At 42.1% G+C, this 16,528-nt stretch overlaps 3 protein-coding genes across 9 annotated transcripts in view; 2 read left to right on the top strand and 1 right to left on the bottom strand.

The window, feature by feature from the left end:
* Positions 1–3,883, top strand: sdhb (succinate dehydrogenase complex, subunit B, iron sulfur (Ip)). The gene is made up of 8 exons (XM_070959767.1): positions 1–115; positions 894–1,027; positions 2,040–2,125; positions 2,281–2,417; positions 2,620–2,736; positions 2,831–2,932; positions 3,037–3,159; positions 3,310–3,883. Exons 1-8 carry the CDS (start codon positions 44–46, stop codon positions 3,388–3,390), a joined length of 852 nt encoding a protein of 283 aa, XP_070815868.1. The 5' UTR covers positions 1–43; the 3' UTR covers positions 3,391–3,883.
* Positions 3,884–5,590: 1,707 nt separating this feature from the next.
* On the top strand, positions 5,591–12,585 carry mfap2 (microfibril associated protein 2). Its single transcript, XM_070959296.1, has 9 exons — positions 5,591–5,857; positions 7,639–7,700; positions 9,318–9,365; positions 9,775–9,801; positions 9,896–9,985; positions 10,089–10,130; positions 10,217–10,304; positions 11,367–11,440; positions 11,548–12,585. The coding sequence occupies exons 2-9, from the start codon at positions 7,670–7,672 to the stop codon at positions 11,649–11,651; spliced, it is 504 nt and encodes a 167-aa protein (XP_070815397.1). The 5' UTR covers positions 5,591–5,857; positions 7,639–7,669; the 3' UTR covers positions 11,652–12,585.
* The window catches only part of LOC139329135 (rootletin), a 22,216-nt gene continuing 18,183 nt past the window's right edge, over positions 12,496–16,528 (bottom strand). For all 7 annotated transcript variants that reach the window (XM_070959290.1, XM_070959289.1, XM_070959291.1 and 4 more), the window contains 3 exons: positions 16,166–16,297; positions 14,058–14,231; positions 12,496–13,376 (listed from right to left, as the gene is read on the bottom strand). In XM_070959290.1, the coding sequence (XP_070815391.1) occupies positions 13,290–13,376; positions 14,058–14,231; positions 16,166–16,297 (393 nt within the window). In that variant the 3' untranslated portion in view covers positions 12,496–13,289. The remainder of the gene's footprint in view (positions 13,377–14,057; positions 14,232–16,165; positions 16,298–16,528) is intronic.

Here is a 16,528-nt window from a genome sequence, read left to right as displayed (position 1 = left end):
GGATGCTGGGATAGCAGGCGGTGGAGGTCAGAGAAATTCCAAAATGTCGGTGGCAGGTTTCACGTCCTTGAGCCGCTGTGGTGTTTTGGCGTTCCGTTCCCCTGCAGGACTGGTGGTATGTTGAAAGTAATTTGAATAAGTAAACAGTGAAAATCAGCTGTTATTGGTAGCTTTCTGTCCACCGTTTGTCTCACAGTAATGTCTCCACGCAGAAGACGGAGGGCTCTGTCTATACTCTGTCCAGTCTCGGTTACGTAGTCCAGCTATTAGCCACTAACTAGCTAAGTTAGCCGTCACTGTCCACTCTAGTTAGGCTGATTCAACAGTGATCTTTTAGACATATTAATTACTTGTTTACCTGTTGATATGTATTAGGCTAGACGATAGAAAAGCCATTAACGTGTAAACATCTTTGAGCTAACGTTAGTTATATCATAATGAAGCAGTCTGCGAACTCAATGTAACATAACTAAAACCAGTCAAAACAAACAACAAGACAGTAGTGATGAATTTATAACTTAACTCTGTGTACTGGTACAGCCACGTGTAATCATGCCAGTGCCCTGTTTCACAAAATTGTGAGTGATGGCTCTCGTTCATCGTCATCATCATCATAATAACAACACTATTTTGCGATTAGGAGTTCTTTGTACTTTAACTCCCCAAAATACTCAAACTGTACTCCTCAGGGTGCTTTGTTGGAAATGGTTAAGAGTGTGAGCACATCAAGAAATACTAGAATAATAATAAAAGCTATACCAGTCAGAAAGACAATTGCAAAATGTTGAAAAAAGCTTGATGTCAGTTCAACATCTAACTGACATACTTAGTTTTGTGTAATAAAAACAGTGCCAAAATAATCATGTCTTTTGTCCCTTTGTCCCTGCTGTCAGGCGGTGCGGTACGCCCAAACAGCAGCAGCTCCAGCAGCACAACCCAGAATAAAGAAGTTCCAGGTGTACAGATGGGACCCAGACACTCCAGGAGACAAGCCCCGCATGCAGACCTACGACATCGACCTCAACACGTAGGTGTCTCAGCTGTTTCCTCTGCCATGAAGAAGCCCAGTATGTGCTGTAGTGTCTCAATCTGTGGCCTTTGAGAAATACTGAAGTGCTTGTGATGGGAATAGTCCAGTCCATCTGAATTGTGTGCTTTTGAGCTTATCAATTCCTTATATCAACACTGGCATGTTTTTCTGAGAACTGTGCGTTGAAAAACAGTGACATCAAACTCATGTGTCTGTGCTGCTGCATACTTGCAGTAAGAAGGAGTCATGGTGGAGAGGAAGTAATGGTCCAGAACGTGGCTTCGGACAGTCGCCCCAGCTGAGTCTTAGACCACAGCCAGCTCCACAAATTTGATCAGGAATCAATAAAGATTCGGACCAATAAGTGAAATGGTGATGATAGCATTGGTATCAAAAAACCTTTTCAATTCCCATCACTATTAAAATACATAAGTGACCATGCACAACAAAGTGTTCTGGTATACAAAACTGATGGGTGAGGAGAAGCTGAATCCATTATTTTCTGCATCAAAGCACTTTGCAGCGTGTTGTTGCTGTTATTCCATGGCCACTTATTTAACAGAAAGAGAAGCTGAATTTAAAATAAATTCACTATATATCGGGGAATATGGCCTTTTTAATAGTTCATTATTAGTTGATCATACTCACTTGCGCTGGTGGAGGCTTTTTGCTTCATGAAGTTCAAAGCAGTACCCAAGTACATGTAAACAGAGGGCATTATTAATGAACTGAGAGCAGCCTGCAGGTAGATTTAGCTCAGGAGGATCTGGCAACCTGGCATATTGCCAGTCCTCTTCCTTCATCTGATCCTCTAATCAGCTTTGGGACGATCTCATCTCATTTCTCTCAACATGACACTGCCAAAAGAGTCACAACTCAAAAATGCTCTTTAGCCATAAAACCTGTCAGGATTTTCTGTGGAAGTCAGACACATCAGAAATGTTCGTTTTTATGCTTTCACGTCTGGACGTTCTGGATTCACCATCTGGTTTTATTCTCCTTCATGTAGTTGTGGTCCAATGGTTCTTGATGCGCTGATCAAGATCAAAAATGAGATGGACTCCACTCTGACCTTCCGCCGCTCTTGCAGAGAAGGTCAGTAACATGGAGGCTGGAGTTTGTTACCAGATTAATTACACTACAGTGATTATCCACTCGTATCCAGTATTGTGGTAGGAAAAGCTTTAGTCGTCAGATTGTCTCGTTTCAGAAATGATATTAAAGCTTTTATTGTGTGTGTTTAAATGCAGGTATTTGCGGATCCTGTGCAATGAACATTAACGGAGGAAACACTCTTGCCTGTCTCAACAAGATTGACTCTAACCTTAGCAAACCAACTAAGATTTACCCTCTGCCACACATGTATGTGGTGAAAGACCTGGTACCTGTGAGTAAATATCCACCACACTCTGAACTGTCACTGACTCCAACTGTAAACAGACGTTACTCCACCATCAGTTTCCATTTGTGTGCTAAACATGTACAAATATGCTTTCGTCTGATTTATGTTCTTCAGTCTAACATTAATTAATGAAGCGGTTTTCCTGCTTAATAAGGTTTTATTCTGATATTTGTATGTTTAATTGCAGGACATGAGCAACTTCTACGCACAGTACAAGTCTATTGAACCGTACCTGAAGAAGAAGGACGGGTCAAAGGAAGGGAAGGAGCAGTACCTGCAGTCTGTGCAGGACAGACAGAAACTGGTACAGAACTGTTTTCATTTTGGTTAAACAGTGAAGTTTTCCAGTGTTCTGAGTCACGTGAAAATGAACATCATCTCTTGCTTTTCTGCTGCAGGACGGGCTGTATGAGTGTATCCTGTGTGCCTGCTGCAGTACAAGCTGTCCCAGCTACTGGTGGAATGGAGACAAATACCTCGGGCCTGCCGTGCTGATGCAGGTGTGTGTCTGAGGACGTACACATTTAGGGATCACTGATTAAATCTGCATAAAAATCACTACACCAAAAAAGAGTTTATGGGTTTACATCCTATTGTCTCTCAGGCATATCGTTGGATGATTGACTCGCGAGATGAGTTCACAGAGGAGCGCCTTTCCAAGCTGCAGGATCCTTTCTCCCTCTACCGCTGCCACACTATCATGAACTGCACCAAGACCTGCCCCAAGGTAACCTGACGGCACACACCTGCAGCCACATGCACACCACAGCCCATGCTCTGTGTTGCACGTTGTTCATTTCAAGAGGGCATCTTTCTCTCCTTCAAATGTTTCAAAATTCTCACTGCTCTCTCTCCAACTGTCTCATCTTCCTCTTAGGGACTGAACCCAGGAAAAGCAATCGCTGAGATCAAGAAGATGATGGCCACATACAAGGAGAAGAAGGCCGCTGTTGTCTGAAACCTCAGTTGTCGTCCTGCACAACTTTTCCCTCCATAATTAAATTATATATTGATTAAAAATTGCTTATTTAGGTCTGAAGGGCCGTTACATCTGTCAGCTCCACTCCCACCTCCACTCGCTGCAGACTGTATAGTCAACTGTAATGGAAATGGTTGTGTGTGTGGGTGGAGGACTTGGTGTTACAGAAACGCACATGTACAGTATGAATGCAGGAGAGAGAGAGAGAGAGTGTGTGTCTGTGTCTTATATGTATCATAACACAGGTATTTATCTCCAGCTCATCTGTGTGTATGTTTGTGCACTTTTGAAACATGATGCTGCATATTAAAGTAAGAAAAGAGGTGCTTTCTTGTGTGTAAACATTTTTATAGCTTGTTGTTTTTTAGGTTAGCAGCTTCGCAGACATACAGTTTTTATGTTCCCTCAGATCTTCCAACACACCAACAGCATTTTTTGTTTTGATGGAAAATAAATCGTTGAAATGCCTGCAGCTGTTTTCATTGTTTACTGTTTGCTGTCACTGATGTTCCTTTGACACACACATCTCCTTCAATGCACAGCCAGAGTGATTAGCAGGGAGTGTCCTCTAGATGTCCCTGTTGTACAGTCTGAGCTGTAAGTGAGTTAACCCATCAGCAGCTTCATCGCAGCATCACTGGGTTTACTGTAACAGTCACAAAGCAGATTTTACTGTTGATGTTGCTGTAACACTGAAACAATCCATACAGGAGCTCATATTGAATATTAGTCTCTATAAAAGAGGTGTTCCATCATGCATCATATTGTAAAGTGTGGCGGCTTGTTCTTTTCTTACTCCTTTCTCGTACAACAAGCTGCAATCATGAACAGCAGATGGTATATATCATCTATAGAAGATTATCAGTGACATGTATCCTGTGTAAATGTTTAACTGGAGTCCAGTTCAGACAGGTCACACTGTGATTTGATGGTCTTGTGTTGCTGTATTCTGTCAGATTGAGGTTTATTTATTTGCAAATGTAAAAATCAGACAAATTATATGAATATGAAAGCAGTTATGTTGAGCAGAGAAGGGAAATTATCAAAATGCCTCCATATTGCTTCAATCTAAACAAATAAAACAATATTCACACTGTCAGAAACCATAAAACACATGTCAAAGTCTATTTTAACTTGATCTGTAGCCTATAATTGAGAAAGTTCAGGACCCTTATACTGATCTGCCTCTATCTTATGTCTGAAAATGTATCTCTGTTTAGTTAATGTTTATTTGCAGAAGTAACAAAACATAATGTAACACACTGACGGAGCTTTAAAAGGCGATTGCTGGTGAGACTGAAAAAAAACAAAAAAAAAACCAAATTGACTCATGAAGACATGTCACCCAAAAAAATGACTAAAATATGACTAAATGATATGTCATCAAGAAGACACAACACATAATGACAATAATTATGGAACACATTCACATAAGGGAGAAAAAATATCCAGTAATTATATGTAATGACAATAAAATGAATGTAAGATAGTGTGCAGACATAGTTTGTGGCTGACAGGCAGGCATGGAGAGAAGGCCACAGTATGAAAAATTCAGGCAGTTTGGCTCATCAGATAAACTCTAATCCTGCACTCAAAGTTTGTGAAAGAGCAAGACTGTGTTGCAGAATGATGACACTCATCTGATAGAGAACTGCGTTTTAAAGCTGAAAGAAAGCAAATTGGTTTTCGTGTCTGGTGTTGTATGAATTACTGAATTTACCTGAAGATAATCAATTAAATGTCTAAAAGGACTCCATAGTATTTGGATTACATTGCACATTTCAGCCCTTAGTTCAGTGGTCAGTGGTATAGGCAGTATTCAGATCACTTACTTGAGTAAAAGTATAGCACCACAGTATAAAGACACTCCACTGCACTGCAAGTAAAAGTCCAGATTTCACTCATGTAACACAAGTATTAGAAAGAAGATGTACTTAGTAGAGTAAAAATTCCCACAATGCAGCGCGGCTACAGTTCAGTCCTTGTTAATGATGTATTGATGTGTTCCCAGAACTTTAATGTTGGTCCAGGTGGAGCCAATTTTAATCACTTAATATACTTTTTCATTTAAATCTTTAACAATGGATCATATTTTATGAACTGATTACATGGTTTGTATTGAATAGTAACTGCAGCTGTTCAATACATGCAGTAAAGTAGTGCAATTTTACAGTACAGTAAGTAAAGTACTGGAGTAAATGTACTGAGTTGCTTTTCACTGCTCCCCCCGGCAGAGCCCATGATGCTCTGCCGGGGGGAGCAGGTTCGGGATCACCCTGGAGGGGTCTTGATGCGGGTCTGTGCTGGGGCCGGGGGCTGGAGGCTGGGACTGGACGGGGAGGAGACTACAGATGCGGGGTGGTACAATGTGGCGCTGCGAGGTCCTCCTGCACTCAGAGGACGCATGAGAGGCGAGCACTGCCGGAGCAAACTGAATCAAAGCTGGGTAAGAAGCTCTGGAAACAGGGTTTATTTGCATTGTTTAGTTTCTTTTTTTTGTTTTGATTTCATACACTTGTCGGCTCAGACAGTTGCGAAGACTTTGCTTGAATTGTATTTGTGCTGACAACCATGACGGGAAAAAATCAGGAGATAATGAGTTGATTGTGCACTGAGTGCATGCAGCCCGGGGCCATGTTTTCAGGGCTCCGGAGCATCCCGAGCGGCTATCAGGCTGCTAAACGTAGACCGAATAATTGTGGATAATTTGCTTGTATGTTAATGACTGTTGAGAGCTGACATGTGGTCCTGTGTTTTCACTGGAGAGAAGAAGGAGGTGGGACTCTCCAGCACAGCCTGCAGTAATGGCACTACAATGGAGAGAGGGTGCCAAGAGGGAAAACGAAACACACACACACACAGAAAAAAAGGATGGGGGTCGATGAGGGCACATGGAAAGATGATCCTGAGCTCTTTCTTATTTGTTTGTCATAGCTGCATAAAAACAAAAGGCGTAAAATAGATGACATTAGTGCATCTTCTGTTGCTGTCCTCAGAAACTCTTACCAATGAGTGTGTGTGTGTGTGTGTGTGTGTGTGTGTGTGTGTGTAGGTGGGGGGAGATGGGGTCTCTAGCTGGGAAGGGAAGAACTCAATTGGGGAGAGGGGGGCTAATCGCTCCCAGATGTGTACTGTGAAAACATATGGTTTCCGATAGCCACTGTGATGCACAAGAAGAATGTGTGTGTGTGTGTGTGTGTGTGTGTGTGTGTGTGTGTGTGTGTGTGTGTGTGTGTGTGTGTGTGTGTGTTATGCTGGTACACAAACACACAGGCACACACATTCACAGATTTATTGATACACATGCAGAACTTGTACAAACAGTGTTTCTCTCACAGGTTTTTAGCATCCAGTGTGGCCTCACTAAAACCTGCATGCAGTCACACACACACAGCTCAGCAGTCCACAGTGTAGGATGTGTAAAAAGGCCAAATGAACCGCTTCATGTCGTGTGTATGCAATGGCCTGCAGTGCAGCAGTGGAGGAGGAGCATTCATACTTTCCACAAAGTGGAAAAGCAGTTTAGTCAGTGTTACAGGAAGCTAAGGTAATGGATTTTACTGTATGTAACACTTTCACGCTGTGACGTGCAGAATTTCATTGACAGCTTAACAAAAAGTGGTCGTCTGGTTGACCGGTCAGTGATGCTGTCACTGTTCATGTTTTTCTGTCCACATGTCACTATCACTCAACCTGAGAGGCTCTTTTGCTTGGTGGAGTGGAGAAGAAAGAAAAGGGGGGGTAAGAGGAGGGATGGGGAGGGGGTTCGAGGAAATGACCAGTGAGGGCGACAGAAGGGAAATGAAGGATGTGGAGACAGACGGAGAGAGGGAGGGAGGGATGAAGAAAACTCAGAGAGAGGGGTGGGGTCGAGGGGTCCTCTGTTTCTTTTCCTGGAATGCAGCCCCGAGTCTGTCTGCTGCAGTGAGGAAAAGTAGGAAAACAGAGAGATTGTTCTTAGGAAGACAGACGCACCACATTCTTGCTGTCAAAGGGTTTTTCTCCCCCTCCTCTTTTTCTTGCTGTTTGGGGCCAGTGGAGGGGGTGAGGGGGGAAGGAGGGCAGAGAGAGGGGAGAGCAGCAGGGGGTTGGAAAGGTGACGGAGGGCAGGGGCAACGAGAGGAGAAGAGAGTTCAGGAGACCAAAGGAATATCCACCACTAAGCACTTTATCCCCCCTCATGTTGTTGTGTTTTGATTGCTGATACTCTCCTCATCTCCCCTCTAGTGTTCAAGTCAGTCTACCTCCCAGAGTGACCATGAGAGTCCTCCTGCTCATCTGCATGCCAGGTAACTGCACCCCTCCCTCGACGAGCTCTAACAGCCCAGTGAAGACTCTGAAACTGTGGTTTCAAACATTACATTTCTCTGCAGTATTAGATATTCATTGCAACAGTCAAGGTTAAAAAAGAGTTTAGGGAAGCACATTGTGATGCTTTCTTGCTGAGACTCAAATGAGAAGATACCACTCTCATACCTGTGTGGTAAATATGAAGCTACAGCCAGCAGCCAGGTACCTTAGCTTAGCATAAACACTGGGAACGGTAGGAAACAGCTAGCCTGGCTTTGCCTAAAGGAAACAGCATCTGCAGACGTTGCTCACTAATCAACATGTTGGACTTTATTTCCGCTGCACAATAATCAAAGTGTCATAAACGACTTGTAGTTTTTCAGGGTCTATTCTTCAATCAGGAACATTAACTTCCTCATGTCTCGTTGCCACAGTGAGGTTGCCAGGCAACCAGCAGAGACTCTAGGAAGACTTTGGTGTTTGTTAGCAAGTTTAAGCTAAATATCGTTGTGCTGGCGACTTTACAGAGTCAGTCCACTGGCATTACGGCTCTTCTACACATGTGCTAGACGACTGTTGCAGTACATTTTAGCATTTTTCCATTATCCAGTACCAGGCCCAGGGCCAGGAACTGCTGAACAGTTGTCTCTGTTCAGCAAAAGTTACTGAAAGCAAGGCTACTGTGTGTAGACTTTCAAAAATGAAATCATTTTATGAATCTTTACACTATATTAAAGAGCAATAAAACATCCCCTGACCCAGTTCAGTTCAGTTTCCCGAGTTTCCTCTCCTTTTGTAATTATTTGTAATTAGCCTAATCGTTACTGATAGCCACAGTGGTTCAGCAAAAGTCTCACTTTAACAAGAACTGCAGGCTAAAGGATGTAGCCTATTCATTAACTTTTAATTATTTCTCTTGTAAAAGAACAGATTAAAAAAAAAAAACCAGTATATACTAAAACAGATTATGCTCACTGATCATTTGGCATATTTAGTATCTATTGTAATCTATTAGTCACATGACTGATGGATGAACTGTATGTAACTGAACAAAGCACAGTGTACTGGAGAGGTGTTGTCTGACGTGTTTTCATTTTGATTGTGTTGCATTTAAGTACCTTCATGTAGCTTATGGCAAATGTGAAAGAGTAGTTTAACAATTGCACATAACGTCAGTGAACTGACTCCATAGTGACAGTTACACAAGATCTGCCTATGTATGCTACCATTAGCAAGCAATAGTCACCATAACTGGTCATACCAGACCAAGTAAGGCCATAGCAGCAGTGCATTGAGTGAGCAAAGGTACATTTAATATCCTATAAATTGCTTCCTTTTGTGAAAGGAGAGAAACTTGTTTAGTGCGTAGTTCGCTTTAAATCACATGCTTGTCTGCATCTTGCCGTGTGTGCGTTCTCAAAGCTTATATTTTTTAGTTATTGTCTCAAAAAAAAGTCAAAAGCAAGAGTAGAATTCCAGACTTCCGAAAACACCTGAAAAAGTACCAGTGCATGATGAAAGTACTCAGTTACAGTATTCAGTGTACTTTTCCCCGCCTTGCATTTCACTCATTACTCCATCTCTGTGATTACTTTATTGTTCTGAAATGTCAACAGTTCTGCTGCTCGCCCAGCCCCCTTACCAGGAACCCTTTCCTTTTTTGGGTGAGTTCATTAAGAGAATATTGGCCTTGATTGTTCCAGCTCAGCATCAGTTTATATCAGAGCTCTGCACATCTGGTCCCCATTTCTCCTTGTCCTCTGATGTGTCACCTAGCCTCGAGGAGATCTCTCTCCTCTTCCAATTCTTTTTCACCACCCGCAAAGCAACTGTGTCACAGTGTAAATAGCACTTTGACCACTCTGCATGTTATTATTTGTAAACATCTTGCATATGAAGTCATGCATTACACCCTCTCAAGCTGCTTATTTTGTTCAGTTTTGGCGTGCAGGTGGTTCATTTTATATGTTACAGTGCGTTTTGTGCGTGTGTTTGGGAAGAAATTGACTGTAATTGCTTTCACTATGTTGTCATGAAACATTTTTCTCTCCTCCTTATTTTATGGCTTCACAGAGGACTATGGGCCGGATTATTTTCCAGGTAAAGCATTTTCAGTTTTGTAGAAATATTCCTTGATGTTTCATATTAAACATCAGCGTTTTTTATTAAAGCAACTACTCTCTTTCTTGTTTAGAGAGTCCAGATTCTGAAAATCCCGACTCTCTTCCTGGAACCTACCAACAGCAGGTTCGGCTCGAGCCGGTGGTCCGTCCAGAAAAATCAGGTATATCTGCTGAATTCTCCTCCTGTCTGAGTCATGATGTTTAAGAGCAGTTTGCATTGTGTCTACAACTGATTTGTAAATCTGTATTCCATGTGGATGTCAGAGTCCGATTTGGAGACGGAGCCCACAGAGCCTGGCCCGCTTGGTAAGAAAACCTTGGAGAGAGGAGGACAGATAATCAGTTGTTTAGTTTGAGCGGAGAGATTATTTTGCTGTGTGTCTGATTTCCAGATTGCAGAGAGGAGCAGTATCCCTGCACCAGACTCTACTCTGTTCACAAGCCATGCAAGCAGTGCCTGAACAGCCTCTGCTTCTACAGGTACGTACCTGACATCTGAAATCACTTTTGAATGAGGACCCTACAGTGAAAACCCAGCCATTATCTCAAAGTCAAAACCTCTATGAAGTTTAAAGGACAGACAAATGGCGAGCTACTAGCTGTGATCTCCATCCCTAAATGATTTAAACTGCTTTTACTATGTCTCCAAAAATACAAAACAGCATGTGCCACATTATGAAAGAATGCAAACAGAGAGCTCTGTATTTTCTTAATTGTTTGGTTTATGAATTTCCTCGTGGACAATGCATGACTTGAAGTCTACTCTAGTGCAAATGTCAGTGGGTTAAACACAGAAGTAAAGATTTGTCTTTTGTAACTGCAGTGCCTTTACGGTTCCACTGAACTCAGTTTAGCTACAGCAGGGTGGAGAATTTATGTTTCTACAGTGTAGATGTAAAAATGCTTGGTTGTCCTGCAAAAGCATAAGATGAATAAGCATTTTTCTTACAGTCAATAAATCCAAAAAAAGATTTAAACTAATGTTATGTTCCACTTGCTCTATATATATATATATATATATATATATATATATATATATATATATATATATATATATATAGATATTTCCTCATTCAGCTGGGCACTGTAGTTTTTAGCAAACGTAAGTCAAACAAGAATGAACAATGCATTTGTTAGGGACTATTTTCAGCAGCGGATTAATACACACCAGTGAGTTTTTGGAGCAGCAAGATGGTGTATGTTGGACCGACTGAAAGTGCACGTGTTTATCGTAATAAAGGAGCATGTCAGTCAGTCCAGCTGTGTGGATTATTTATGTTTTTAATAGTTTTTGGACACAGCGAAGCTCTATGGCGCAGTGGAATAAGCTGCACCAGGCTTTGGCTACACAATTGTTGATCTTTTCATTGGATTTGTTGACAGCAGGAAAAATACAGACTATTGCCAGACGTATCCTTTTAGTAGATTTTTTGACTGATATGAAGATGACTGTCTGCATTTTATTTTGGGTGAACTACCCCTTTAACTGGCACCTCAGCATTTCAGCCTCACTTGTGACCTCTACATGTGCTTTTCATTAAGTTTGCGACGGGTGTACGTCATCAACAAGGAGGTCTGCGTGAGGACTGTGTGTGCACATGAAGAGCTGCTCAGAGGTGGGTTCACTGTACTCTGTATGTGTGTGTGTGTGTGTGTGTGTGTGTGTGTGTGTGTTGGTTTATTGAGACCTGTTATTTGAACTCCTCTGTGTCTGTGTCTTTAGCGGACCTGTGTCGCGATCAGTTCTCTCGCTGCGGCGTGGCAGCGCTGAGCGGCCAGTGTTCATCACTAGGAGGAAGCTGTGGGAAGAGCTGTGGTGGCTGCTGATTGAGTACAGAGATCAGGGACACTACCTGCCCAGATACTGCCGCTTCTTCTACCACTCATCTACATCTTCTCACTTCGTCCTCCTCCTCCCTCCCAGTTTCTCCTCACTTTGCCTTTTGACTCTCATTACTCCTGTGCCTAAAGCACTTCTGCATTTGAAGTTTTTTGTTCTGTTTCTCTTTGTCTTTTCACATGTATGTCTGCTCAGTAGATGCTGTGTGTACGGATAAATATACTCCAAAGAGCGTTGATGATTGTATAAATCACTGGTGCTATAAAATCATCACACTGGTGCTATAAAAACTATTAGAGATGCACATAAAACTGCGGAACATCTTTTTTCTTTTTTTTTTGGCATATTGTACCGTATTAATCTCATGCTTTGTGTTTGTTGATATGTTACTGTACTTGTGTTGAAAAGCAGTCATTGTCACGATGATCAACTCATCAATGGTGGCCACTGTGCACTGACATCAGACAAAACTAATCGCTATCCAGCCGCCAGCAGTCTCATTGTTGAAGATCATGAGATGTGTGAAGAAACAGGTGGTGAGTGACCTCAGTTTTTGTACTACTGCCACCTGGATCTGTGCTTCGCAACCAAGCAGCTAGCTTATATAAATATATTCCAGTGGCAACAAGTGCTTTAAAAAGGCATCTCACAAACGGCCTCTGTACTACTGCTTTGTTAAACTGTCACTATAAAGACTGAGAAAAAAAAATAAACTTTTTTTTTTTTACTACAGCTGTTCAGTGTGTGATTGAGTCAAACATGAGTCATCACTGTAATGTAATCTGCGGCTGCAGCTCAGTGTGCTGAAAGGTATTTATGAAAGACATGAAATATGGTGCACACAGTGAGTTTATTCTCCTGCAAACATGTGGTTTCCATGTGTATTGTCCATACAAGTCATATTGCTGCCATTAATCATCAGTCTGTCAGCGTTTATACAGTAAGTAAAAAGTATGTACACCTACTAAAACTCATATTAGCTATTAAAAAAAAACACATACTGTAGGTATACCATCATACTGCAGTACTCCACTATTGTAAAACTGTCTATGTGTCACATAATCAGTAAAATCTGTGCCTGTTTCTGAGAAAAATACAGTGCAGCTCCTTCATTTTGCTCAATTCGACCTTCATTTCCCTCTCTTAGTGTCTTCGGCTGTTAATATAAATATTGAGGAGTCCAGGCCAAACAACTGGCAGATTTTGGCTCCTGCACTACATCCAGATTGTGTCTGGAGGGGAATCCTGCGGTGATTCGGGTTTCTTCTTAAATAAGACCAGGAAGTTTGGGGAGATGTTGAGCAAGGATCGAGTACAGACGGCTGCCAGTAATCAGCAGGCTGCTGGCGTTTTTAGAGCAGCTGCTGAATCACATCGCCTGTCACTGCGCTGCGGGTCGAGTTAAGCGGTCTTCACCGTACAAAACATCAATAAAACACCACCAACAAGACGGCGGTGTTCATTTCAGTGTCACAAAGTAAAACACATCATATTTTAAACAGCAGAGTTAGACTGGGAACACTTTTAGGCATGCTCATGTGATTATTGCTTTCAGACGCTCATGGGTGGATTTTCCCTGGATTCGAACGTGTGGCCTGCTGGTACTTCTGGTTTTAAGCTGCCTCTCAGTTTCCTGTCGACAATAAGGAGGGTGGAAGAGATGGTTGCCGCCGTTTCATCTCTTGTTGCAGCTGCTCCTTCAGGGTGGACACCTGCAGTAATACAGTGGGTGGAAAAACAAATGTTTGAAAGTAATCTAATTCAGATCACATGATTACAGATTGAAGCCATGAGGCTGTGTTTGAGATTCTTCCTCAGGTGCAGATAACAGAGGGTTTTTGTGCTTGAAATCTTGTTTGTTTGTTTTTTTTCGCAGAATTTTGGGATGTGCATGTGCACAGGGAGCAGGTTTGAAACGAAGATGAGGACAGATGGTACACATTTAAACACCCTGACGTCTCTCTTAATCCAAACAGGTTACTGTGACGCGTTGACATCTCAGTGGTCTCATTGTTGCTTTGTTGGCAACGGTGTTTTCTGGTGATTTACATCGTTTGGTATAATTTGAAACATGGTGCAGTCTTTTATTGCAATTGATATGGGCTAAAGCTAAATAAATAAAACAGTACAGCTAACTGAATCAGGCTGAGTGAAACTTTAAAAACAAAGTGTAATTCTTCCATTCCCTGATTCTTGCTCAAAATATTGTTGATATATCCATGATTTCAAGGTGCTGTCAGTGTATGAGGGCTATCCATCTTCACAGTGTAAACAGCCTGGTTTATACACTGTTCATTTGGAAATCATATTCATCATTTTTTAGCAGGGAATGCATAGTGTAAAAAGTTTAACCTGAGAAAGACTAAACGTTAATCACAACTCTGTGAGTGTACCTGCTCCTCCAGGCCTTTGACTCTGTGCCGGTGAGCTCGCTCTCTGGTGCCCAGCGTTCGCTCTACGTCCCTGAAGCTGGTCCTCAGTCTCTCTGACTCCCGCTGGGCCTCGTCGCGCTGCCTCGCCAGACTCTCACACAGACTGTGTGACTGCTCCATGTCGGCCAGCTGAGTCTACTCAAAACACACACACAGGGGGAAGACACCGAAATGTTAACACATGTAACAGAACACCTCAGGTCAAAGGCAGACAGCTAACCACCTCGTAACCGTGCTGGAGGCACCGAGGTGACCTGAAGTAAACCAAACTTGTGGAGTTACAGTTGCCTAAAGCCTTTCTAGAACAATGTAAATGCAACCATAAGATACATTACGGTAAATGCACTGCATTCATATAGAGCTGTACAACACACGCCACATTCACCCATTCACACACACATTGATTTGGGGTTCAGTATCTTGTCCAGTGACACTGTGACAAATCAAACCAACAACCTTCTGATTAGTGAACAACCCACCCCACAATATTATGGGCTCAACCCTTCCAAACAACTGTGCTGTGATGTACCGACAGGGAACACTGAGACAGATACCTGGCAAACATTTAGCTTGTAGCCTGCACAAAAGCTTACACGGGAAAATGGTGCAGAGCTGATCCTCCAGGGGAAAAGCAATGGTTTCACATAGTTCAGGAAATGTATTTAATGGGAAAAATGTCCTGATCTTTTGAGAGCTTTAGGAAACATTTTTGGCAGAAATTGGGAAACTTAGATCATCTACGAGAAACGAGATGCTGAACAAATAACTGGTTAAATGTGGACTAACTGGAAATAAGGACAGAAAAGGCAAAGACAGGACAAACTAATACACCAATTACATCTACACTTGTAAACATTTAATGATCAGGTAGTTAGTCAGAGCATTTACAGATGAGTAAACATCACAAATCTGTTGTTGTTCACATGTCTGAGCCGACAAACATCTGTGATTTTTATTGGTCTGGAGGAGGTCCTCTGACAAATGGTTGATGGTCCCTCGTAGAAAAACCTCCAACATGCTCATGAGTTCACAATGTGCTCATTCTTCACTTCTTTCTACTCACCTTCAGCTGTAGTTCAGAGGTTTCAACAGTTTTTTGCACACTGATGATGCCTCTATTTCCTTTTGTGTGACAGAGAGCAATAAAGGGAGATGCTGCACAAATTTCAAGGTGATTTCAAAGCAGTCTACGGAGTTGAATTGTTATTCAGCCTCAAGACCCTGCAGCAAATGCTGGAGGGGTTGGGAATTACTGCTTTAGTTGACGAGCACTTCTGCAGCCTGGGAACAGTTTGACTAAACTGGGAGAAATGAACAGTGGTCTGACATGTAAAACCAGCCTGAAATAAACAACTTTAATGCCTCTTTCAGGATTCTTATGAAACCAACTGCAGCTTTATTTTTATATGCTTTTTATAGCATGTTTGTGGTAAATAAAAAACATAGTTAACAATCTAAAGTGTTTGGTCCAATCTTTTTTCTTCGGTAGAATGAGTGGTGCAGAGATGGTGGTTGGCTCATGCAGTGACAAAGTCTAGCCTGGCTGTCCTGTGAGTTATTAATGAACTTCTCATTCCTCCCTTAACATTCACCAAAGAAAATGTCACATTTTTCTCATGAAACCACTTTCTCATGCAAACAAAATCCCTTGTTACACAAGTCACAAGAGAGTTTCGAAAAATGTAAACACAGAGGTTGTCTGATTTAATAATGAGTGAGAGGATGATTATTTATAGATCATAAAAACATATAAAGCTCAAACCGAGGAATCTGTTTGTCATGCTTAAGACTGATTTGTCTCACTGTAAAAGGTGTGAACGGCCTGTTAAAGCACATGTTTGGCTTTGTCCTGCAGTGAAACATGATGGACTCTCCTGCAGAGGCGTGAAGCAGCTAAGAAAACAAATTCTGCGGCACGATGTGTCGCCAGCATTCACTCTGCTAACAACAGCTTGGTGTAGATTCTCAGAGGTGTTTGCCTTTGTTTGCCACACACCAGGCCTTAATGACGGCAGGTATGGTTTCGGATTCATTTGTCAGTGTAGGTTTGATCAGTGGCTGCCTCTCACCTGCAGCATCAGTATCTGTTGCTGTGCTTCCTGCAGCTCCTGTTCAGCCGTGTTTAGAGAGCGATCCAAGCGGCCTTTCTCTGCAGACAGTCGCATGCTGCCTTCCTCCGTCTTCAGCTTCTGACGTTCAACCTAATGAAGGGTGCATTTATAGACACATAACCAATAGAGGGAGTGCAAAAAAGTCTAATGACAAAACCTGATTTCTAAGCATACAGTATGTTTCGGTGGCCCTGAGAGCTCAAAGCACTGCAATTTAAGACAACAACCTCACCAATCTGACAACACACGCAGCATGTAGAAAAATGCTGAAACGTGAGAAAACACAAACAAACAGACAGTCGCTGCAGGTAGCACAGATGA

The sequence above is a fragment of the Chaetodon trifascialis genome, chromosome 3 (assembly GCF_039877785.1).
Source record: "Chaetodon trifascialis isolate fChaTrf1 chromosome 3, fChaTrf1.hap1, whole genome shotgun sequence".
Taxonomy (NCBI): domain Eukaryota; kingdom Metazoa; phylum Chordata; class Actinopteri; order Chaetodontiformes; family Chaetodontidae; genus Chaetodon; species Chaetodon trifascialis.
Note: the sequence above shows the minus strand (reverse complement) of the source record. Positions and strands in the feature narration are given on the sequence as shown.